General features: G+C 41.6%; 2 protein-coding genes across 3 annotated transcripts in view; both read left to right on the top strand.

The window, feature by feature from the left end:
* The window catches only part of LOC311588392 (C-type lectin domain family 4 member A-like), an 83,216-nt gene that overhangs the window by 34,182 nt on the left and 28,254 nt on the right, over positions 1-20,780 (top strand). The window lies entirely within an intron of this gene.
* On the top strand, positions 6,546-18,305 carry LOC311588404 (C-type lectin domain family 6 member A-like). Its single transcript, XM_084765987.1, has 5 exons — positions 6,546-6,672; positions 8,586-8,687; positions 15,659-15,810; positions 16,842-16,954; positions 18,128-18,305. The coding sequence occupies exons 1-5, from the start codon at positions 6,561-6,563 to the stop codon at positions 18,270-18,272; spliced, it is 624 nt and encodes a 207-aa protein (XP_084622113.1). The 5' UTR covers positions 6,546-6,560; the 3' UTR covers positions 18,273-18,305.

Genomic DNA, 20,780 nt, shown 5'->3' with positions numbered 1-20,780 from the left:
GGGTTGACATCTGTGTTCTTTTAGTGTTTGCAATATATCTGCCCATTCCATTCTCACTTTTAGAGTTCCAGATGAGAAATTAGGTTTAAGTCTGGTAGGTTTGCCTTTATATATGTTACTCGGCCTTTTCTACTTACAATTATTCATATTCTTTCTTTGTTTAGTACATTTAGTGTTTTGATTATTATGTGGCAGGAGGATTTTTTTTCTGGTCCAATATATTTGGTGTTCTGTAAGCTTCTTCTGTGTTTAAAGGCACCTCTTTCTTTAGGTTGGGGAAGGTTTTTTTCCCTATGATACTGTTGAAAGTATTTCTGGGCCTTAGAGCTCAGAGTCATCCTCTTCTGTTCTTATTATTCTTATGTTTTGTCCTTTCATAGTGTCTCAGATTTCTTAGATGGTTTGTGTCAGAACTTTTTTAGATTTAACATTTTCTTTCACTAATATATTGATTTCTTTAATCATATCTTCTACACCAGAGATTCTTTCTTCCATCTCTTGTATTCTGTTGGTGATACTTGAATCTGTAGTTTGTGTTCTCTTGCCTAGGTATTCCATCTCCAGAGTTGCCTCGGATTCCATTTTCTTTATTGCTTCTATTTCCATTTTTTGGACTTGAACAGTTCTTTTTTTCATTTCCTTCTCCCATTTCATTGAATTTTCCTATTTTTATTTAGGGGATTTATTAAATTTCTTTACCGGTTTGATTGCATTTTACTGTATTTTTTGAGGGATTTGTTTTCCTCCTTTAAGGCCTCTATTGTTTTCATAACCTCAAATTTTAGATTATTTTCTTTCACTTCAGGTGTGGGGGTAGGATAGCTGGTGCCTGGTAGTGTCATATAGCCCTGGGCTTTGTTGCGTGTATTATTTCGCTGACCTCTAGCCATCTGGTTGTCTCTGGTGTTAGAAGGCCTGATGGTCCCTGATGATTGGGCAGCTCAGGAGTATGCACAAATGGCTCTAAGCTGAACGTTACTCAGGTCCTCAAGAGGCCTCCTCAGGATGGTAGACAATGGGAGTTGGGTTCCAGATAGTTCACTTCTCTGCCATGTGTTCCAGGAGGGTCAGGCAGATCAGCAGTAGTCAGATAGCACTCTAAGCTCAATAATTGGGCAGTCCATAGGCCTCCTTTGGACGGTGGACAGTAGGGGTTTGGCCCCACATATAGCTCAACTCTCTGGTGGCTGTGTCCCAAGTGGGTCAGGGAGGTCAGGCAGGTCATGAGCAGGCATTATCCATATGGAGCCAGTGACACAGCAAACATGCATTGATGTTATGGATTCAGCCACACAGCCACTTGCTAGCCAAGCAGGCACTGAGCTCCCAGGACTCAGATTCGGCTGGGGTCTGCCATCTTGGACCCAGGACCCTTTATGCTCCTATTGTTCAGCTGGTCTCCACAGGTTGACCAGTAGAATCATGAGGTGGTGTCGGGATGTTAACCCCAGTATCCAAGAGCTTTTCTTGGGGAAGTAGGAGGAACCTGAAGTCTGGCTGCTGGAGAGGAGAGCTCCTGGAATGTGGGAACCAAGGTCCTATAGGGAGAAAGCACAGGGCACTGTGAGTCCAGGACCTTGCAGGACTCCTGCACCTGAGAAACAGCTGCAGAGGGCCCTGGAACTGTGTGCCTCCAACTCCAGCGATGTCGCCTCTCATCTGGAAAACATCGTTATCAGTGTTTTGGAGTCAACTGCTAGGTTACCACAACCACAGTCTCTGATCTTCTACCACTCAGATATGGTAAGCCTTGACTGCTGCCATCTTGGAAGTCCCAGAATTCTTCAGTAAAAGGCATTCCAGCATAGCCTGGAAGCTAAGGGAGCAGTGACTAGAGTGCAGGATGTTAGCAGTCAAGACAGAAATGAATTAGGGCAGTGCATGCTGGAGATGGATAAGAAAGCATAAGGCCATTTGCCTGTGGCCAGCTTAAGAGAATGTTTTCTCTTCCTGTACTCTCAGCTCAGCACCATAGTTTGTACTTCTTCATCCAGAAGGGGAAATGAAACTGTTGGTAACGCATTTCTGGTAACAACCACTTCTTCCTTTTCCATTTTTATCAAACAACCATGAGTATAAAGGTTTTGGGACTTTTAAAATTACTAAATCTAGCCCATCCTTTTCTAAAGCTACCACTATGGTATTACTTGAAAAGCTTCATTGAGTTTAATCTATGTTTGAGCTCTCTCTGCAGGTCTCTCTGCAGGCAACCGACTCCTGGTGATTGAACTCAGTCTTCAGTGCATTTCTCGTTCTGAAGATGTGGGAGTTTGGGTTCTAACTGTCTGATCACATGGTTGGCCCTATTTTGAAACAATCTTGTTGTCTGGCAAGAGTCATTTCATTGGCATAAAGTAAGGTTCAGCTAAAATAGAATTGTTTTTATGTGAGAAAAGCAGATACTTTTATATTTATTGCTGTGGAGCTATTTTTGGAGTTTGGAACATCCCCACAAAAATCGCCACAGAAAATGTCCTATGATCAAAAGACTCTTAGAATTTCTGTACTAGAAACTGAAGATAGAGGTCTCATGTGTAGGTCCTGTATCCCAGTATCATAGGTATCCCATTGGAGACTGCTTCCTTATGATTGTGGATGTTTGGTGATGACAGTAGGGGGATGGTACCCAAGAATGTGTGTGAGGAGGGAGTGATAACTACTTTATAAGGCTTGCCTCTGATTTCATATCTCTTTTCTCTGCCATTAACCTGAGAGCACTTGTAAAATGTTACCAACCTCATGAGAGAACTTATAAAATGTTAGTAATCCACTTTTCCCAATGTAAGTCAAATTTTGTCATATTGGACCAACAAGGTCAGTCAGTTTCCTTGGTACCAGGCAACAATTTCAAGCTCCTGACAAATGAGCAGTCTCTTTACTCTCCAATCAAATGACAAGTCAGGACCCACCTGAAAACAGTGCACAAATCAACCAGTTTCTTTTAAGGAACACAAAGGCAGAACATGCAGAAGTAAGGGAAAGGAATATAGATAGATAGGCAAAAATAGGTACAAGAAACCTAGTTGAGCACACAGCATTAATAAGGAAGGAAACAAACACTCATGAGAGCAATCTTATGGATGGTTAGGGAGATCAGTCTCTTCCATGAGGACAGTAGAAAAGGTCCAAACTCAAGTCACCAGCATTGAAGAAAAGCCCATTTGTTCCAACAGAGCATCCACACAGAGAGTTTAGAGGAAGTTGTAGAGTCAGGAGATCCGTCTGTCACACACAGCAATCTGACACGCTGGTCACTATAGTCTAAGGAAATGTCATATCTAAAAGGTCTAAATCCCATCAGTCTCATTTGCATGTTGACCTACAATCATCAATGTGATTACCAATGTGTGTTCAAGATGTTAGATCTGTTATTGGCCTTAGAGCTTGTGTGACAAGAGGGAGTTCAAAATACAGTTAGCACTGTCAAAGTATAGGCACAACAATCATAATTAAATACCAGTTTCCTCTCATTCAAAGGAGCCATATCTCAGCAAACTGCATATCACAATTCCATTTCCATCTTACAATGCCACTCCTGAATAACGCTCATGTTTCTTGTTTTTTAAATGTATGTATGTGTGTGCTTACTCATGTGTGTACATATGCAGGTGCACATACATGTGAAGGAAGGGTTGAAGACTGATAGGTCTCCAACCTGAGACAAACAGCTAACTTAGATGCCTACTAACATATCAAAGCAGGTGCTATTCACCAGCCTCTCTCAGCATTGTCAGAGACATCCTAGCTGGCATACCCCACCCCTTACCCTAAACTCTCTAGCCCTTGGATTGGCATGGGCCCTTCCCCCAACTTCTCATCTATACACAACCCTGCCATTGTAGCTATGTGGTCCTTTTGCTATCCCATTTTTCTGGCTCACTCCTGGCCTCTTTGCCACTGGTTCTCATGACCTCCCTTGAACTAGCTATGGCCTGGTTCACTCTGGACCATTCCTGATGCTTCTGTCTCTAATCTCTCTTATATCAATAGTAAATATTTCAAACACTTATGAGCAGTCAAGTCTTCCTTTTATTTCCCTTTTCCATTTAAGAACACATTGGGTATAAATCTCAGGAACACCGTCCACTTCCTTTAAGGCAGGGTCTCTCATGGGTCTGGAGAACATCAATTAAAAGTTGGGATGGCTAGACAAGATGCTCCCAGGGATCCGCCTGTCTCAGCTTCCCCAGCACTGGGATTATAACCATGACATTTCTAGGTAGGTTTGAAAAAAGAATGCCCAGGCACCCACCTGGGAAGCACAGAAATGCCATTTAACATCTGAAAAAAAAAAAAAAAGCAAGGAGGCTTTTAAACAATACCAAATGATTTTAGTAGTATGGACAGTAGCAGTACAAATGGCTTATCTGAAGTCCATAAAACTCTTTGAAACGGACTTAAAGATAGCCCTATCTATGGCAACAGACCTGCTCCCGCTACAGGAGTATACTCCCCTGAGAAAATGGCGGAAAAAGAAAGAACAAAGAAAGTTAAATTGTAAGCGGTCCTGGCGCCTTTCCTCTCTGTAGTCTTTGTAGTAGATTTTAGAAGCCTCCCCCCCACCTTCTCATGTCGACTATAAGAAGACCCTCAGGCCGGCGCCCAAGGCCGTTTTCTGGGACCTTTAAATTGAGGATCGGATGCGACCCAGAGCCTGGGGCTGAATAAAAAGATTCTCTTGTTTTTACAGCTGTCTTGGTTTCTCTGGTTCTTTTTTGGAGGGATCAGTCTGGGCATAGCAGATCCTGGCATCAGTCTCAGGTCCTCAACACTTGCAAGGCTACCAACCACTTTACCATCTCCCAGAATGTGGGTTCCTTTCTCCAGGAGGCTGGGCCAAGAATTTGGTTACAGAGGTTTCTTTAGCCCTTGGGAGGCTAGCTGAGGAAGGAAGGCCCTGTCCCGAGAACAGGTGACTAGGAAGGCCTCCTTGGCAGCGAGGGAGCTTTCCAGTCAGATCCCCTAGCTTAAGGGAGCGGAGGGTAGCTGCACACATAGGAATCCAGTGTCCCTTCCAGCTGGGGGATGGGAGCCTCGGACTTGTGAAAAGACCAGATAACCAAGTGTACTCTGTTAATATAAAGACAGTTGAGAGTCGAAGAGCTAGATTTTAATTCTAAAAGAAAAAACAAAAACAGGGAGATACGGAGGGAGAAATGGGGGAGTGAGTGCCCAGACTCCAGACCTCTGGGTCTTTAAACCAAGGGAACTTGAATTTCAGGAGCCACACCTAGGACACCTCCCGGGGCTTGCCTCTAGGGTTTCTTTAAAGAGCCAGCTTTTGACACCTTTTGGCCTAAAGTCTGTACTGTATACTTTGGAAGTGTCCCTGCCAGGAATTATACTTTTAACCCATTTTCTTTTTGTGGACTGTTGCCAGCAGGGGGAACACCTGCATATTTCTGAGCATGAGGCTTACTGGGATGGGGCGTCTCCCCCACCTACAGACAAAGGCCCACACCAGACCTCTATGAACTGCTTATTATTTACCACATTAATTCATAATATCTAAATTCTAGTCATTAAATCAGACTTGTTATTGCATACTAGAACCATGTTCAATATATGAATCAAGCCTTATACTAACTAAATAACTCACATAAAAATTTGTAAGTAACAATTTGTTTAAATTACTTTCATAGAGAAACCTCTTTTGAGGTGGAAGAAAGTTCCATATTAGGAACTGAGCAAGTGATGACGAAACTCTTGTCAGAGTTTTCATCAACAGTTTTAGGCATGTTTCTCAATTTCCTCTTTCTTTAAAAGACTCTTTTGGTGCATTTAAGCACTGGACACCAGTTCCTACTGTGACTTCTTCTGTATGTTCAGGGTTGTCCATCTCTGGGGCATTTAGCTCAGAGTGTGTAGAGCTCTGGTCTCTTTGAGAGAAGACAGGTCCCTGATTCATATCAACAAGACACAGACACAAGATGCCCTTGAGCTTCTGAACACAGACCTAAATAATGGTGGAGGAGAGCCAGCCCCAAGTGCGGTGAGCATTCCTGTCTCAGTTCAGAGGCCATGGTGAAAGTGTGTGATGGGATGAGTGTTTGCCTGGGGTAAAGATGCAGACAAGTGGCCAGGCTGAAGGATAGAACGGAGCAGGACAGCAGACCCTCAGGAGTTTGAAGGAAGTAAGTATCTTAGCACCAGAAGCCCTTTGAAAAACAAGACCCAAATATTGAAAGGGGAAGTAAAAAGATAGGACATCAGTGTTAGAATGTGATCTTTAAGAAGCATGTATAAAGACACGGAATTGCCGGTGCCTGAGGGGGAAGTTTTTTTCTAGATTGTGTGGGTCTTCTCTCTCTGTCTCTGTCTCTGTCTCTTTCTCCCCCCCCCCCCGCCTCCCTCTCTCTCTCCCTCTCCCTCTCCCTCTCCCTCTCCCTCTCCCTCTCCCTCTCTCTCTCTCTCTCTCTCTCTCTCTCTCTCTCTCTCTCTCTCTGTGTGCACGTGCATGCGCACATGTGGGACATTCAGACCTGGCTTGTACATTTATTCTAGGGTTTTCACAACTTTTCCTGCTCTAAGTTTGTCATTGCATTTGGTCTGTAGTGAGTATGTCTGCTTGCCGTCTCACAGGAAAGGGAGTCTGCTGGACCCTGAGACTCTGGTCAGTTGCTGTGATCACCATCTTACTCCTCAGCACCTGTTTTATCATCAGCTGTGTGGGTAAGTTCCTCACTGATGGATGTCCTTCTCTTTCTTTTTAAAAATTTTATTAGAATTTATTCAAATTACATCCAAATTGTTATCCCCTTACTTGTTTCTGTCTGTTCCCACCCTCCCTCTCTCTCCCACACTATTCTTCTCCCCTAGACTTCTGACAGAAGTCGACCTCCTTCCTCACCATATGACCACAAGCCTATGAGATCTAACCCAGATAGCCTGCTTCCCCTCCCTCTGTGGGCTGCCAGGCCTCTCACCAAAGGGAAATGATCAAATTGGGGGCACCAGAGTTCATGTCAGAGGCCATCCCCACTCTCCCCACAACCATGGGAAATGAACTGTCCATTGGCTAGATCTGAGCAGGGGGTCTAGCTGTATTGCATGCATTGTCCTTGGTTGGTACAGTTTGTGCAGGCCCCTCAGGGTCCAGATCCTGGTGTCTCTTTCGGGCACTTTCTTGTCTCTGTTCCATGGAAACTCCCAGGGGCTGATTTGTTTAGTTTTACTTTGCCCTGTTTGGTTTGGTTTTGACTTTTTGAGACAAGGTTTCTCTGTGAAGTCCTGGTTGTCCAGGAACTCTCTCTGTGGACCAGGTTGGCCTCAACCTCACAGAGATCAGCTTGCTTCTGCCTCCCATGTGCCTGGATTAAAGGTGTGAGCCACCTTTCCTGCTGGTGCTGGTTTTTAAAATCCCATTAACTGTCAAACCTTACATCCAATACCACGTTTTTCTTGACTACTCTTCCTCATTGTTTTCTTTCTCTTTTTTGACCTTTGAGATTTTTCAGGTTGCTTCACATAGCTTTGTTAGCACATGTCATTTATAACCATCATCTGTGACAGAGCCTTCCAGAATAGGGTTCACCATTAATCACATTCTCTGGTCAAAGTATGTCCCTATTGGGAGTGCAGCTTTAATTGGTTTGATAAGGTTCAAAGGCGAGAGTCTGTGACTCATATGGGATTTCTTTTCTCAATTTGAGAGTAAAACATAACCAAATTAAATAGTGAAAACTGAGGAAACAAAATATTTCCGCCCTGTTTCATCTCCCTATAAAGCCATATCTGAAGTCTAGTGTGTGAGAAGTTTTGATAATGCTCTTTGCAGTCTACAGCCTGCTTCCCTATTTGCTGTGCAGATGATCACAATTGTTACTGCACAGTCCTGGAGGGAGTGTGAGTGACTTATGGCAAGCACTTCCTGTGTGCAGTCTTCCCTGCTATGAGACAAGCACATTGTTCTCACTGAGACAGGATCTGCTCTACTTGGCACAGTCATGTCTGAGACCTACTGGTCAAGAAGAAATAGAAGTTCAGGATCCAAACCACAAAGTAGAATCATTTGCTTAAAAACAGTAAAGAAAGTCTGTTTTTTAAAAACATTGTTTAATGTGCACACTCATAAGCAAATGCTAACTTAAAATAATTTTAATTTATTTTTTGAAGCTTCCATGTTTATATACAATGCGTCTTCATCATATCCATCCCACTAAGACGTCTCCAGATGCTTAAACTACTCCTACGTATGATCAGAAACCGCTAGGATATGTTAACATACCCATTATTCTTGCCTCAAAGTTGTTCAAAGAGGCCAGACATTGGTGAATCAACTTATAACCGCACAGGACTTGGGGTAGTTCCCTGATGCAGGGGTTATGATGAATTGAAGCAGAAGATGGAATGTTGGTCCCAGAAAATAAAGCTGATGTAGTCAGGGAGAGAAAAAACAAATGTGGTGATATAGAAACGAGTGATATAAATGAGCATAGGGGAGAAATCATTTAGTCTGGTCTTCGGTGGGTTTGCTTGCAGAAGCGGGGGAGTTGTTATGGAGGACGGCCCTGGCCCAGCCCAGGGAGAGGACATGAGGCTGCAGCGCTGGCTACGCAGATGCCCATTCCCTTCTCTCTTCACAGTGACCTACCAGTTTACGGTGGACAAGCCCAGTAGAAGACTGTCTGAACTTCACACACACCACTCAAGTCTCAGCTGCTTCAGTGAAGGAACCATGGTGTCAGGTGTGTGGTGTGTATATGTGTGTATGTGTATGTGTGTGTGTGTGTGTGTGTGTGTGTGTGTGTGTGTGTGTGTGTTTTGGTTTTTCCTTGGTTTCTTTAATGGATTTATTAATTCCCTCTCTCTTTATATATACATATATATATATGTGTGTGTGTGTGTGTGTGTGTGTGTGTGTGTAGTGAGATGAGGATCAGCAAGTATGCAGTGATGTTCAGAAAGGAGCAGAAGCTAAAGAAATATAGGAACAATAGAACCCTTTTCACAAACAAGACTTGTTTGTTCAAATGAAGGCCTACGTCTCAGATGTTTTCATCTCATGTAAATGTAAATGTGGAGCCACTTCTAAAGCAATTAGAAATATCACATAACTCAAGTGGACATCCCCTATTCATGTGCAAGCTGCTAGCCAGAAAAACAGGGAGGTAGCTTGCCCACGGAACACTCTCAGAGGCACAATTCTCCATGATGCCTCCCCTCAACATTGCCACTTTGCCTTGTCCCTGCCCCCAACTCCAGAGATTATCCCTTGCTCAAGTGCAGACCACACCAGCCAGAAGAACAGTAGACAAACTCAGGGTGAGACTCACTGCTGGACCAGAGGCTATACTGGATACCAGATCTAAAGAGAGACCCCTGGCCCTGGATCCTCTCCACCTTTCTTAACGTACCCCAGACACTAACCATAATACCCCATCTCCTCCTTACCACTATGTCCCAGACCACAGGTCTAATGGAGAACCCCTGGTCAATAAGAGGTCATGCCTGCTGCTAGGGAAACTCAATCGCATTCTTGAGTGATTGTGTGGCGTTGTGGAGTGAGCTCTGTGGAGGTGTTTTCTTTTTCAGACCTCAAGGTCAAATCTACATGTTCTCAATGGCATCAAGAAGTCTACAAACTGTATGTGTAGACAAGCTGTGTGTGTAAAAGATGCATGTGTATATATGCTGTATGTGTACAAGCTGTATGTGTACACAAGCTGTGTGTGTATACAAGCTGTGTGTGTATACAAGCTGTGTGTGTTTACAAGCTGTATGTGTATACTAGCTGTATGTGTACACAAGCTGTATGTGTACAAAAGCTGTACATGTACACAGGCTGTGGGTGTATACTACCTGTGTGTGTTTACAAGCTGTGTGTGTATACAAGCTGTGTGTATACTAGCTGTGTGCGTATACTAGTCATGTGTGTACACAAGCTGTGTGTGTATACTAGCTGTGTGTATCCAAGCTGTGTGTGTATACTAGCTGTGTGTGTATACTAGCTGTGTGTATCCAAGTTGTGTGTGTATACTAGCTGTGTGTGTACAAAAACAGTGGGAGTATACTAGCTGTGTGTGTACACAAGCTGTGTGTGTATACAAGTTGTGTGTGTATACTAGCTGTGTGTGTATACAAGCTGTAGGTATATACTAGCTGTGTGTGTATCCAAGGTGTGTGTGTATACAAGCTGTGTGTATACTAGCTGTGTGTGTACAAAAGCTGTGTGTGTATACTAGCTGTGTGTGTATACTAGCTGTGTGTGTGTACTAGCTGTGTGTGTACACAAGCTGTGTGTGTATACTAGCTGTGTGTAACCAAGCTGTGTGTGTATACAAGCTGTGTGTGTATACTAGCTGTGTGTATCCAAGCTGCGTATGTATACTAGCTGTGTGTGTATACAAGCTGTGTGTGTACACAAGCTGTGTGTGTATACAAGCCGTATGTGTATACAAGCTGTGTGTGTACAAAAGCTGTGAATGTATACTAGCTGTGTGTGTACACAAGCTGTGTGTGTGTGTGTACAAGCTGTGTGGGTATACTAGCTGTGTGTGTATACTAGGTGTATGTGTATACAAGCTGTGTGTGTATACAAGCTGTATGTTTATACTAGCTGTGTGTGTATACAAGCTGTATGTGTATACTAGCTGTGTGTGTATACTAGCTGTGTGTGTATACTAGCTGTGTGTGTACACAAGCTGTATATATACAAGCTGTATGTGCAGATCAGCTGTGTGTGTATACTAGCTGTGTGTATACTAGCTGTGTGTATACAAGCTGTGTGTATATAAGCTGTGTGTGTATACAAGCTGTGTGTGTATACCAGCTGCATGTGTATACAAGCTGTATGTGTACACAAGCTGTGTGTGTATACTAGTTGTGTGTGTATACAAGCTGTGTGTGTATACCAGCTGTATGTGTATACAAGCTGTGTGTGTACACAAGCTGTGTGTGTATACAAGCTGTGTGTGTATACAAGCTGTATGTGTACACAATATGTGTGTGTATACAAGCTGTGTGTGTATACTAGCTGTGTGTGTATACTAGCTGTGTGTATACAAGCTGTATGTGCAGATCAGCTGTGTGTGTATACTAGCTGTGTGTGTATACTAGCTGTGTGTATACAAGCTGTGTGTGTATACAAGCTGTGTGTGTATACAAGGTGTTTGTTTATACAAGCTGTATGTGTACACAAGCTGTATGTGTACACAAGCTGTATGTGGATACTAGCTGTGTGTGTATATAAGCTGTATGTGTACACAAGCTGTGTGTGTATAGAAGCTGTGTGTGTATATAAGTAGTGTGTTTATACCAGCTGTATGTGTATACAAGCTGTGTGTGTACATAAGCTGTGTGTGTATACAAGCTGTATGTGTACACAAGCTGTATGTGTACACAAGCTGTATGTGTATACTAGCTATGTGTGTACACAAGCTGTGTGTGTACACAAGCTGTATGTGTACACAAGCTGTGTGTGTATACTAGCTGTATGTGTATACAAGCTGTGTGTATACACAAGCTGTATGTGTATACAAGCTTCTGGATAAGACATAGATGAGAAGAAATTATCCCAAAAGTGTTCTTCAGCTAATTCTTGGTTACTCCTGTCTCAAGGTGCTCAAGATCATGTAAAATCTAGACACCAACTGAGCAAATGGGTCAATTTCTCTTCATCAAAGATTTGCAAATTTATGAAAAAATAAAAATGCATGACAACTAGTATATTTAGGATATTTTACTCATTAATTTGGTCACTTATAGAAAGTAATAGCCATTTTACTGTATGTCAGATAGTGTGTCAGACAAAGTCCCAGGAGAACACCGACTTAGTTCTAAAGTAATGTAGAGGAAAACCAATAATCAGTGTCAGCCAGGTACAATGGCACACTGCTATTACCCTAGCTGCTCATGATGTTGAGACAGAAGGACAGTGAGTGTGGAGCTAGCCTGGGCTATGTAAAGAATCTGTGTCAGACAAAAAAGGAAGAAAAAAGAAATTAGTGTCTAAAATATTGTCCAGGAAGGGTTGTCCTGAGATAGATGTTTTAGAAGAAGCAACAACTATAACTGTGGTTACGAAACTGTCCCAGAGGTGTGAAACTGAAGCACGAATGGTTAAAGCACACAATGCTGATGAAGGAGAAATGACACTTTCCTAGGTGTCTCTTGTATTCTTTTACTGAGACTTGTGTCTGTAGTTCTCATTTGCTTACCTAGATTTTCCATTTCCAGAATTCCCTCAGTGTGTGTTTTCTCTGTTGTTTCTATTTCCATTTTTAGGTCTTGAACAATTTTATTTGTTTCCTTCAACTATTTGTTTTTTTCTTGGTTTTCTTTAAGAGATCTATTCATTTTCTCTAATTTTTTGTTAGTCGTTCCCTTGCTTTCTTTAAGGGATATATTCATTTTCTCTTTAAGGACCTCTATTGTTTTCAGCAGTTGGTTCTATGGTCTTTTTCTTGTTCTTTAGTCCTGTTGGAATATTCAGGGCTTGTTATATTAGGATAGCTATGTCTTGATGGTGACATATTGCCTTGGCTGTTGTCGATTGTGTTTTTACTCTGGTTTCCAGGCTTTTGGTTTGGTGATTATAGGGTAGGTGCTGCTTTCTGAATTTTGCTTTGCTTGTTGCATGATTTATTTTTAAATTTTCTTTTTCCTTTTTTGTTTTTTAATGTATATTTTATTTATTCTAATTTATTTATATTACATCCCAATTGTTATCCCCTCTTCGGCCTATTCCCCTCCCCTAGATCTCTGATAGTGGTGGCCTTCACACCTCAACTGTCTGGCAACAGTCTGTGAGGTCTCATCATTGCTGTACGTTTTATTCCTTGGTTTCTGTCTTCTGGTCTGTGTGTCCTGTGGTTGATTAGAGGGTCTCTGCCAGAGTTGGGAGCTTGATATCAATTGGCAGTCATGGCCTCTTGTTGAGTAGGGGTTCTCCATTAGAGTTGGGGGCTGGGGTGCACCAAGAGAGAGGAGCAGATATCAAAGGGTATTTTGGTCTATTTAGAGTTCTGACATCTGATGTGGCCTCTGGTCCAGTAGTGAGTCTCAACCTGAGTTTGTCTACTGTTCTGGCTGTTGTGGCCTGCACTTCAGTAGGGGATAGCCTCTGACATTGGAGGAGGGACAAGGCAAAGTGAAAGTGTTGGAGGGAGGCATGGTGGAGAATTGTGTCTCTACAACAGTGGGAAGTGAGGGAATGAGAGTGTTCCATGGTCAGGCTAACTACCTGTTAGGCTGGCTGGTATGGCCTACACTTGAGTAGGGGATGCCTGCAGCAGTCATGCAGTATTTCTAACAGATTCTGAGGTGGCAAGTACTGAGTCTATATGTACATTTATTAACAGACCAGAATATCTGACTTGTATGCCTCCATTTGTCTACACAAGTATTTTTTATGAAAAGGGTTGTTTTATATTTATATTTCTCTAGCTTATGTTTTTCTGAACCATCCCCACACACTTGCTGTTTCTCATCTCAGAAAAAAATATATACATACATATGTATACACATATATAATTAGAAGAAAATTATGAAGCATGTTTCCTGAATACAAATTATTTAAAGCTTTAATAGATTCCTTGAGAACATTTTAACATTTATAGATTTCACATGATGATATAGATACCATGCTAACCTTACATATACATACACTGTCTCCATATGAACATCTTATGTAAGCAAACATGGTTCCTACAACTAGTGAGTGAACACTGATGCCAACACTGTTGAAGATCGTGATTACTAGAGTCTCACTGGGGAAACCACATGGCATTTAGCTGACATATCTCTGTAGCCTTCTTAGTTGGGATAAGTTTTCAGAAGATCTTTGTTTTAAATGTTTCTGATTAGCAGTTTTGATGATGACTGATCTGGTCTATTATAGGATGTTCCTCTATTAAAATCTGAGTAATTATTTTTGAGGAGGAAGATGACAGGTGTGAAATGCTTGTCTAATCAGATCACACACAGGGTCTAAACGATAAAAATTATTATAGACCATAGATATTGACTGATGGTCTTCTGAGGTAGGTCATTTAAAGCATATAATTTTTATTGTCTAAGTATTTTATTTCTTTAAGAAATTATTCTTTTCTCATAATAAGAAATTATTCTTTTCTCATATGACCCATCCCAACCACACCCTCTCTCCCTCCTCTCATCTCCTTCCTCCCCCACCTCCCTTATCCCCCCAGACCCACTGCTTTCCTCTTTCCCTTCAGAAAAGAGCAGGCCTCCTCTGCTTGTGGGACCCATTTCCTCCTAGTGGGTTGTCTCAATCAGCCTTGATATGAGGGTTTATGCCTAGTCTTATTCTATCTTGCTATGTCATGTTCAGTTGATGCCATTTGAGGCTAACCATTTGGTGTTGGATAAGCAGTTAGGAGGCTAATCCATGGAGAAGATCAATTCTCCCTCTCTTGGCAGTTATTACTTACTGCAGCTCTTATAACAATAAAAGTAGGCTATGAATTTGAGAGGGAGTAGGACACATCACAGAGATTGGAGGGCAGAGAAGGAAAAATGATATAATTATATTTTGATTAAATTCAAAGAACTGATACTTTCTCCATCTCCACAGTATAATTATGGGAAGGATGCCATATATAGCCCACACTATGGTGGAATATTGGGTTAGGTTTCTCAAGAGACAGAGTTATGTATCTGTCTATATTTATCCAAGTTCTTTATACTGGTCCACAACACTCCTTGTTCTCTAAGCCTTGTTTGTGTTTTCCACTGTGAATGTCATTTCTCAGTCTTCTCCTAGCACTGCAATGCTTTGGCCACTCATTCTTCATCTCCTCCCACTGTCTGATGTTTTCCTATCTCTAAGACATTCTTGGTTTCCATATAAACACAGAGGGATATAGATGAGTGCGTGAGTATATTGCTGTATAGCTGCTACTATGTCTTTCTCAAGTCTTTGTTTTATTTTTCATATATTATATACCCTTCTTATTGGGGATAGGCATATTAGTAATCATGATAGGAGACTGCATTGATCTATCTATCTATCATCTATTTATTTCTGCTTGTTTTGCCTGTTATTTAATTCAAGCTTTATGCTTTTTGTTTCTCTAATTGTCTGATTTCTTTGTCATCTACGTTCTATTATAGCCACCACATTTTAAAAAAGAAGATCATTCTGTTAATTTTTTTCAATTCAAAATAGAAAAACACATTGTTACAGATACAAAGGGATATATTTACATACATCAGATTTTTATTTACCTATTTTTACTTTTTTGAGGTATTCTGCATTACATTTATTTATAAAATCTTTGTAATTTTTTACACAGTATTTGTATTTTCACTAATTTAAAAATCTATTCTGGACTATTCGTGCCATGATTACTGACATATATTATTTAAATACAACATGCATATAATAAAATTTCTGGTTCTTGGTGTGATGAGTTCTATTCTTTGGAGACATAAACTGTTTCTCATTATGTCCTCAGAGTGTGGGTGTTCTATACACTCTGTTTTTCTGGATTTTCCTGGTATCACCCCAGTAGCACAAAGAGGCCATGACATTAGTGTCAATGGAGGTAGACATGGGTTGCTTGGTAACTGAGGGGTGAGAGGCTCCTTGCTGTATCTGGAGAAGTTGGGAGTCCCAGCTTCCCTGTGGGCTCATCACTCAAGAAACTTAGCATGACTTTATTACATGGCACTTACAGTTCATTCTCTCCCAAAGACAAAGTCTGGAGCTGTTGCCCAAAGAACTGGAAGCCATTTGGTTCCAACTGCTACTTCACTTCCACTGACTCTGCATCTTGGAGCCAGAGTAAGCAGAAGTGCTCCAGCAAGGGTGCTCATCTGCTAGTGATCCACAGCAAGGAAGAGCAGGTGCATCCTGGGAGAGAGTGGGGTGTGGGCTGGGCCTGCTGTCTGCCAGGTTATACTAAGAGGGGGTTTTGCTGACGTGGGTGTTGGTGTTGTGGCAGAAGGCTTTCCATCAGATAGGCAGACATTGCTGTTTCAGCCTTTGCCTGCTAAAGCTTGCTTCCACTTCAGTGGGCCTTAACAAGCCCCAAGGAACCGCGGCCTCAGAAATGCAGCACAGGAGGGTGGAGGGAAGGATGGAATGTTTCTGCCTGAAAGACCAGTTTGTGATTTGAGCAGTCTAATGCTTCCTGCAGTACCAACTGCCTAACAGAGGAGGGCGTAGGGAAACAGGATCAAATCAGGAGAGTCACAACCAACCACTCGACACAAAATATCTGAAGTTATAAATGGAGAAATACTAAATGTGTAAACTTCACTTGTGTGCAACTTTCAAGAAAGGTGTTGGTGAAGAAAAGAGGGGAGTGAGTCTGAGATGAGAATTCATTGTGATCATGGCCTGAGATTATTTCCAGTGTCATGAAAATATGAGTGATGACTTTTCTCCTGATCAGCGAGAGAAGATGTGTACTTCTGGGGGTTGGTGGTGGTTCCTCTATTTCTTGATCCTTTTTTTTTGTGTTCTCTCCTCTGTATGACCAGAAAAAATTATTCAAAACATCACATTGAACTTCTAAAATGTAAAATTACTGTATATTAATTTAAAATTTGAAAAATAGTTAAGGACATAGAGAGATGACCTAGGATTTGATTATTATTTATTTGCCTACATGGATCATATTGAACCCTATAAATTTTTTTCCAAGACAGGGTTTCTCTTGTGCTCCCTTTGTAAACCAGGCTGGACTCAAATTCACAGAGATCCACCTGCTTCTGCCTTCTGAGCATTGGGATTTAAGGTATTTGCCACCATACCAGGCTGAACCCTAAAATTTTGGATCATTAAAATAATTGTTAAAAGATCTTATAAAATTCTGTAACAGAATAAGAAGTGCTCAACCCAGGCTGACAGCTGTATCTTTCTTCCCTCTTAGGATTTCATCACTGGGATCCTGCACAGTGCGGCTGCTTATTTTATAGGGCTGAGTGATGAAGGTGACAGACAATGGCGATGGGTTGATCAGACACCTTACAACGAGAGTGCCACGTGAGTCTAGAGTCACTTAGAGTCCTAGGTCCTGTAGCATGAGGTGAATTTAGGATGTTCCTGCTGTTGGTTATGAAGCTAAAACAGCTCACTCCTGGCATAAGTGCTGGGGATGGAGTTACTTTTACTCCCTATTTACTAATTACAGGAGTTTTGTGAGACACACATTGTTGATCTTCCCAGTAGAGATGAGGAAATGGAGTTTTCAGAGTGTATAATGGTAGGTACCCAGGGCAGCCAACCAAGCTCTTCACACATAGATGCATTTTATTATGCTTTCAGCCTCTCATTTATATTTAAAAATATAAGATGTAATTTATTTTTATATGTGTGTATATGCTTATCTCTGTGAGTGTCTGCCGTGTGTATATAGGGTTTATGGAGCTCATAAGTGGGTGTAGGATCCCCTGGGGTTACAGGTGGTATGACCTTGGCAATATGGCTGCTGGGGTCAGAACCCTCATGCTTTCTGGAGACGCAGCAAGCACTCCTCATGTCTGAGCCACCTCTCCAGCCATCATTTATATCTTTATAAAGTAAATTCATGTCATGATGGTATTTATTCTCACCTATCAAAAGCCCTCCATCTGATATTGAGTCTCATATTTATGAAATTATTTAAAAACTCTAATGTTTTAGTATGTTCTCATATTCTTTCCTGATACATGTTGTCAGAAATTTGTAGTGAGGTTATTTTTCTTAATTTTTAGAGAAGAAAACTAGGAATCCTTGGTTTTAAATAATTTGTTCTTGATGATAGAAATAGGTAGAGTATCCAGAGATTTCAGCTAGTTCTCCAGTCTCTATGAGAGTTCTGTTGTAAAAGAGAAGAAAATCATACTAATACACAGGAATAAAGGGAGAGCTTTTCAGCATATAAATAAGCAGCCTGGGCTGATTGTGCCCTGGCACCAAGGCCTAGGGATGAAGAAATAGACGTGCCTGGGATGCATGCTGGGAGAACAGTTAAGTAACAAGCTAAGAGACCATTGAGGGTGGTGGTCCCTGGTATCTACGGAAATGTCAGATATGGGTGATGGAGAACGCTTGATGTGTACACACTTGAATCTGATTTCCACAAAGTTGAGCCTCATCCTCAGGCTTGCTGACTCTTGCTTACTCTTTTCACGCATCATTGTAGGAAACACGCTGATGCTCTTTCCTCTCTTTCAGATTCTGGCACCATGGTGAGCCCAGCAGTAACCAGGAGAAATGTGTAATATTAAATATTCGGGAAAAACTTTGGGGCTGGAATGATATCCCTTGCAGTAATAATGCACAGAGATCAATTTGTCAGCTGAAGAGAATATCTTTATGAACCACATATCCCTAAGAACTTGGGGTTAAATTGTTATTTAGCGTCACACAGAGACTTGGAAAGTTTTTCATGTGGAAGAGACGGGCACAGAATTTAGGTAGGCTGCAAATGGTTATACAAGTGAAAATGCTGGCCCACATGTATAATTATATGTTCAAATACTTACTCCATGAAATGACATTTTGTTTAGAATTTCCATGCACCAGGGACTGCACAGGGACCCTTTTGTGCATACACATAGCTTTGCTGCCAACGCCCCATTTCACTGACTCACAGGATTGTGTGGTATGTTCTCTCTATTTGTTTTTTCTTTTTAAAAAATCTGCCTTTGGCTCTATTGAAAAAGAATTGAGAAATAAATTTCTATATATGTAATTTACAGTGTCTGGATATATATATGAATCCACAGTAGGTTAACAACACATTTCATTATATAGCAAGGTTGACATATTGTATGTGGTGTGTGTGTGTGTGTGTGTGTGTGTGTGTGTGTGTGTGTGTGTTAAGAATACTTATGATCTTTTCATGAAAGTTCAGGTACACAGGATGGAGTCAACTACTGTCATTCTAATGAACCTTGGATCCTCAGAATTTACTTATTTTTTAAATCTGGCCACTTATCCCCTTTCAGCAACATGTCAACATCCCAGCACCCAGCCCTTTACAGCCATGTATTCTTCATGCTGATTCCTGAGATTTGCCTTTTCAGACATCACTTATAAGTGAGATCATACAGTACCAATGCTTCTTTGAGTTTTTCCCCTGAAACAAACACCTCTATATCCACCAATTGTTGCAAATTAGAGGATGTTCATTTTTTTTTACTTTATTAATTTATTCTTGTTACATCTCAATGGTTATCCCATCCCTTGTATCCTCCCATTCTTCCCTCCCTCCCATTTCCCCCTTATTCCCCTTCCCTATGACCGTTCCTGAGGGGGATTACCTCCCCCTGTATATGTTCATAGGGTATCAAGTCTCTTCTTGGTAACCTGCTGTCCTTCCTCTGAGTGCCACCAGGTCTCCCCCTCCAGGGGACATGGTCAAAGGTGAGGCACCAGAGTATGTGAGAAAGTAATATCCCACTCTCCACTCTACTGTGGAGAGTGTTCTGTCCATTGGCTAGATCTGGGTAGGGGCTTAAGGTTTACCACCTGTATTGTCCTTGGCTGGTGCCTTAGTTTGAGCGGGACCCCTGGGCCCAAATCTGCCTATCATAATGTTCTACTTGTAGGCTTCTAGGACCCTCTGGATCCTTCTACTTTGCCATTCTCCCATGCTTCTCTCATCTAGAGTCCCATTAGAATGTCCTCCCCTCTGTCTCAGTTTCCTGGTAAGTGAAGGCTTTCGTGGGACATGCCCCTTGGGCTAATATGCAGATATAAGTGAGTATATACCATTTGAGTCTTTCTGCTTCTGGCTTAACTCACTCATTATGATCATTTCTAGCTCAATCCATTTATCCACAAATTTTGGGAATTCCTTGTTTTTAATGGCTGAGTAGTATTCCATAGTGTATATGTACCACAGTTTCTTTATCCATTCTTCTACTGATGGACACTTAGGCTGTTTCCATGTTCTGGCTATTATGAATAAGGCTGCTAAGAACATGGTGAGCAAATTTTCTTGTTGTGTGCTGGAGAATCTTCTGGGTATATTCCAAGGAGTGGAATAGCTGGGTCTTGAGGAAGCCCTATTCCCATTTTTCTGAGATAGCACCAGATAGATTTCCAAAGTGGTTGTACTAGTTTGCATTCCCACCAGCAATGAAGGAGTGTTCCTCTCTCCCCACATCCTCGCCAGCATGTGGTGTTGCTTGAATTTTTGATCTTAGCCATTCTGATGGGTATAAGATGGAATCTCAGAGTTGTTTTGATTTGCATTTCCCTGATGATTAAGGAGGTTGAGCATTTCTTTAAGTGTTTCTCAGCCATTTGATATTCCTCTGTTGAGAATTCTCTGTTTAGTTCCAAGCCCCATTTCTCAATTGGGTTATTTGGTTTGGTGGTGTTTAATTTCTTTTTTTAAATACATTTTTATTAATTTATTCATATTACATCTCAGTTGTTAGCCCATCCCATGTATCCTCCCATTCCTCCCTTCCTCCCACTTCCCCCCTACTCCCCTCCCCTCCCCTAAGTCTGTGTCTGAGGGGGACCTCCTCCCCCTGAATATGCTCATACGGTATCAAGTCTAATTTCTTGAGCTCTTTATCTATTTTAGATATTAGATCTTTGTCAGATGTAGGGTTGGTGAAGATCTTTTCCCAGTTTGTAGGCTGTCGCTTTGTTCTCTTGACAGTGTCTCCTGCCTTACAGAAGCTTCTCAGTCTCATGAGGTCCCACTTATTAATTGTTGACATTAACGTCTGGGCTGTTGGTGTTCTCTTCAGGAAGTTGTCTATTGTGCCAATATGTTCCAGGCTCTTCCCCACTTTTTCTTCTAAGTGACTTAGTGTCTCTGGTTTTATATTGAGGTCTTTAATCCACTTGGATTTGAGTTTTGTAC

The sequence above is a fragment of the Acomys minous genome (assembly GCF_964271855.1).
Source record: "Acomys minous genome assembly, chromosome: 17".
Taxonomy (NCBI): Eukaryota; Metazoa; Chordata; class Mammalia; order Rodentia; family Muridae; genus Acomys; species Acomys minous.
Note: the sequence above shows the minus strand (reverse complement) of the source record. Positions and strands in the feature narration are given on the sequence as shown.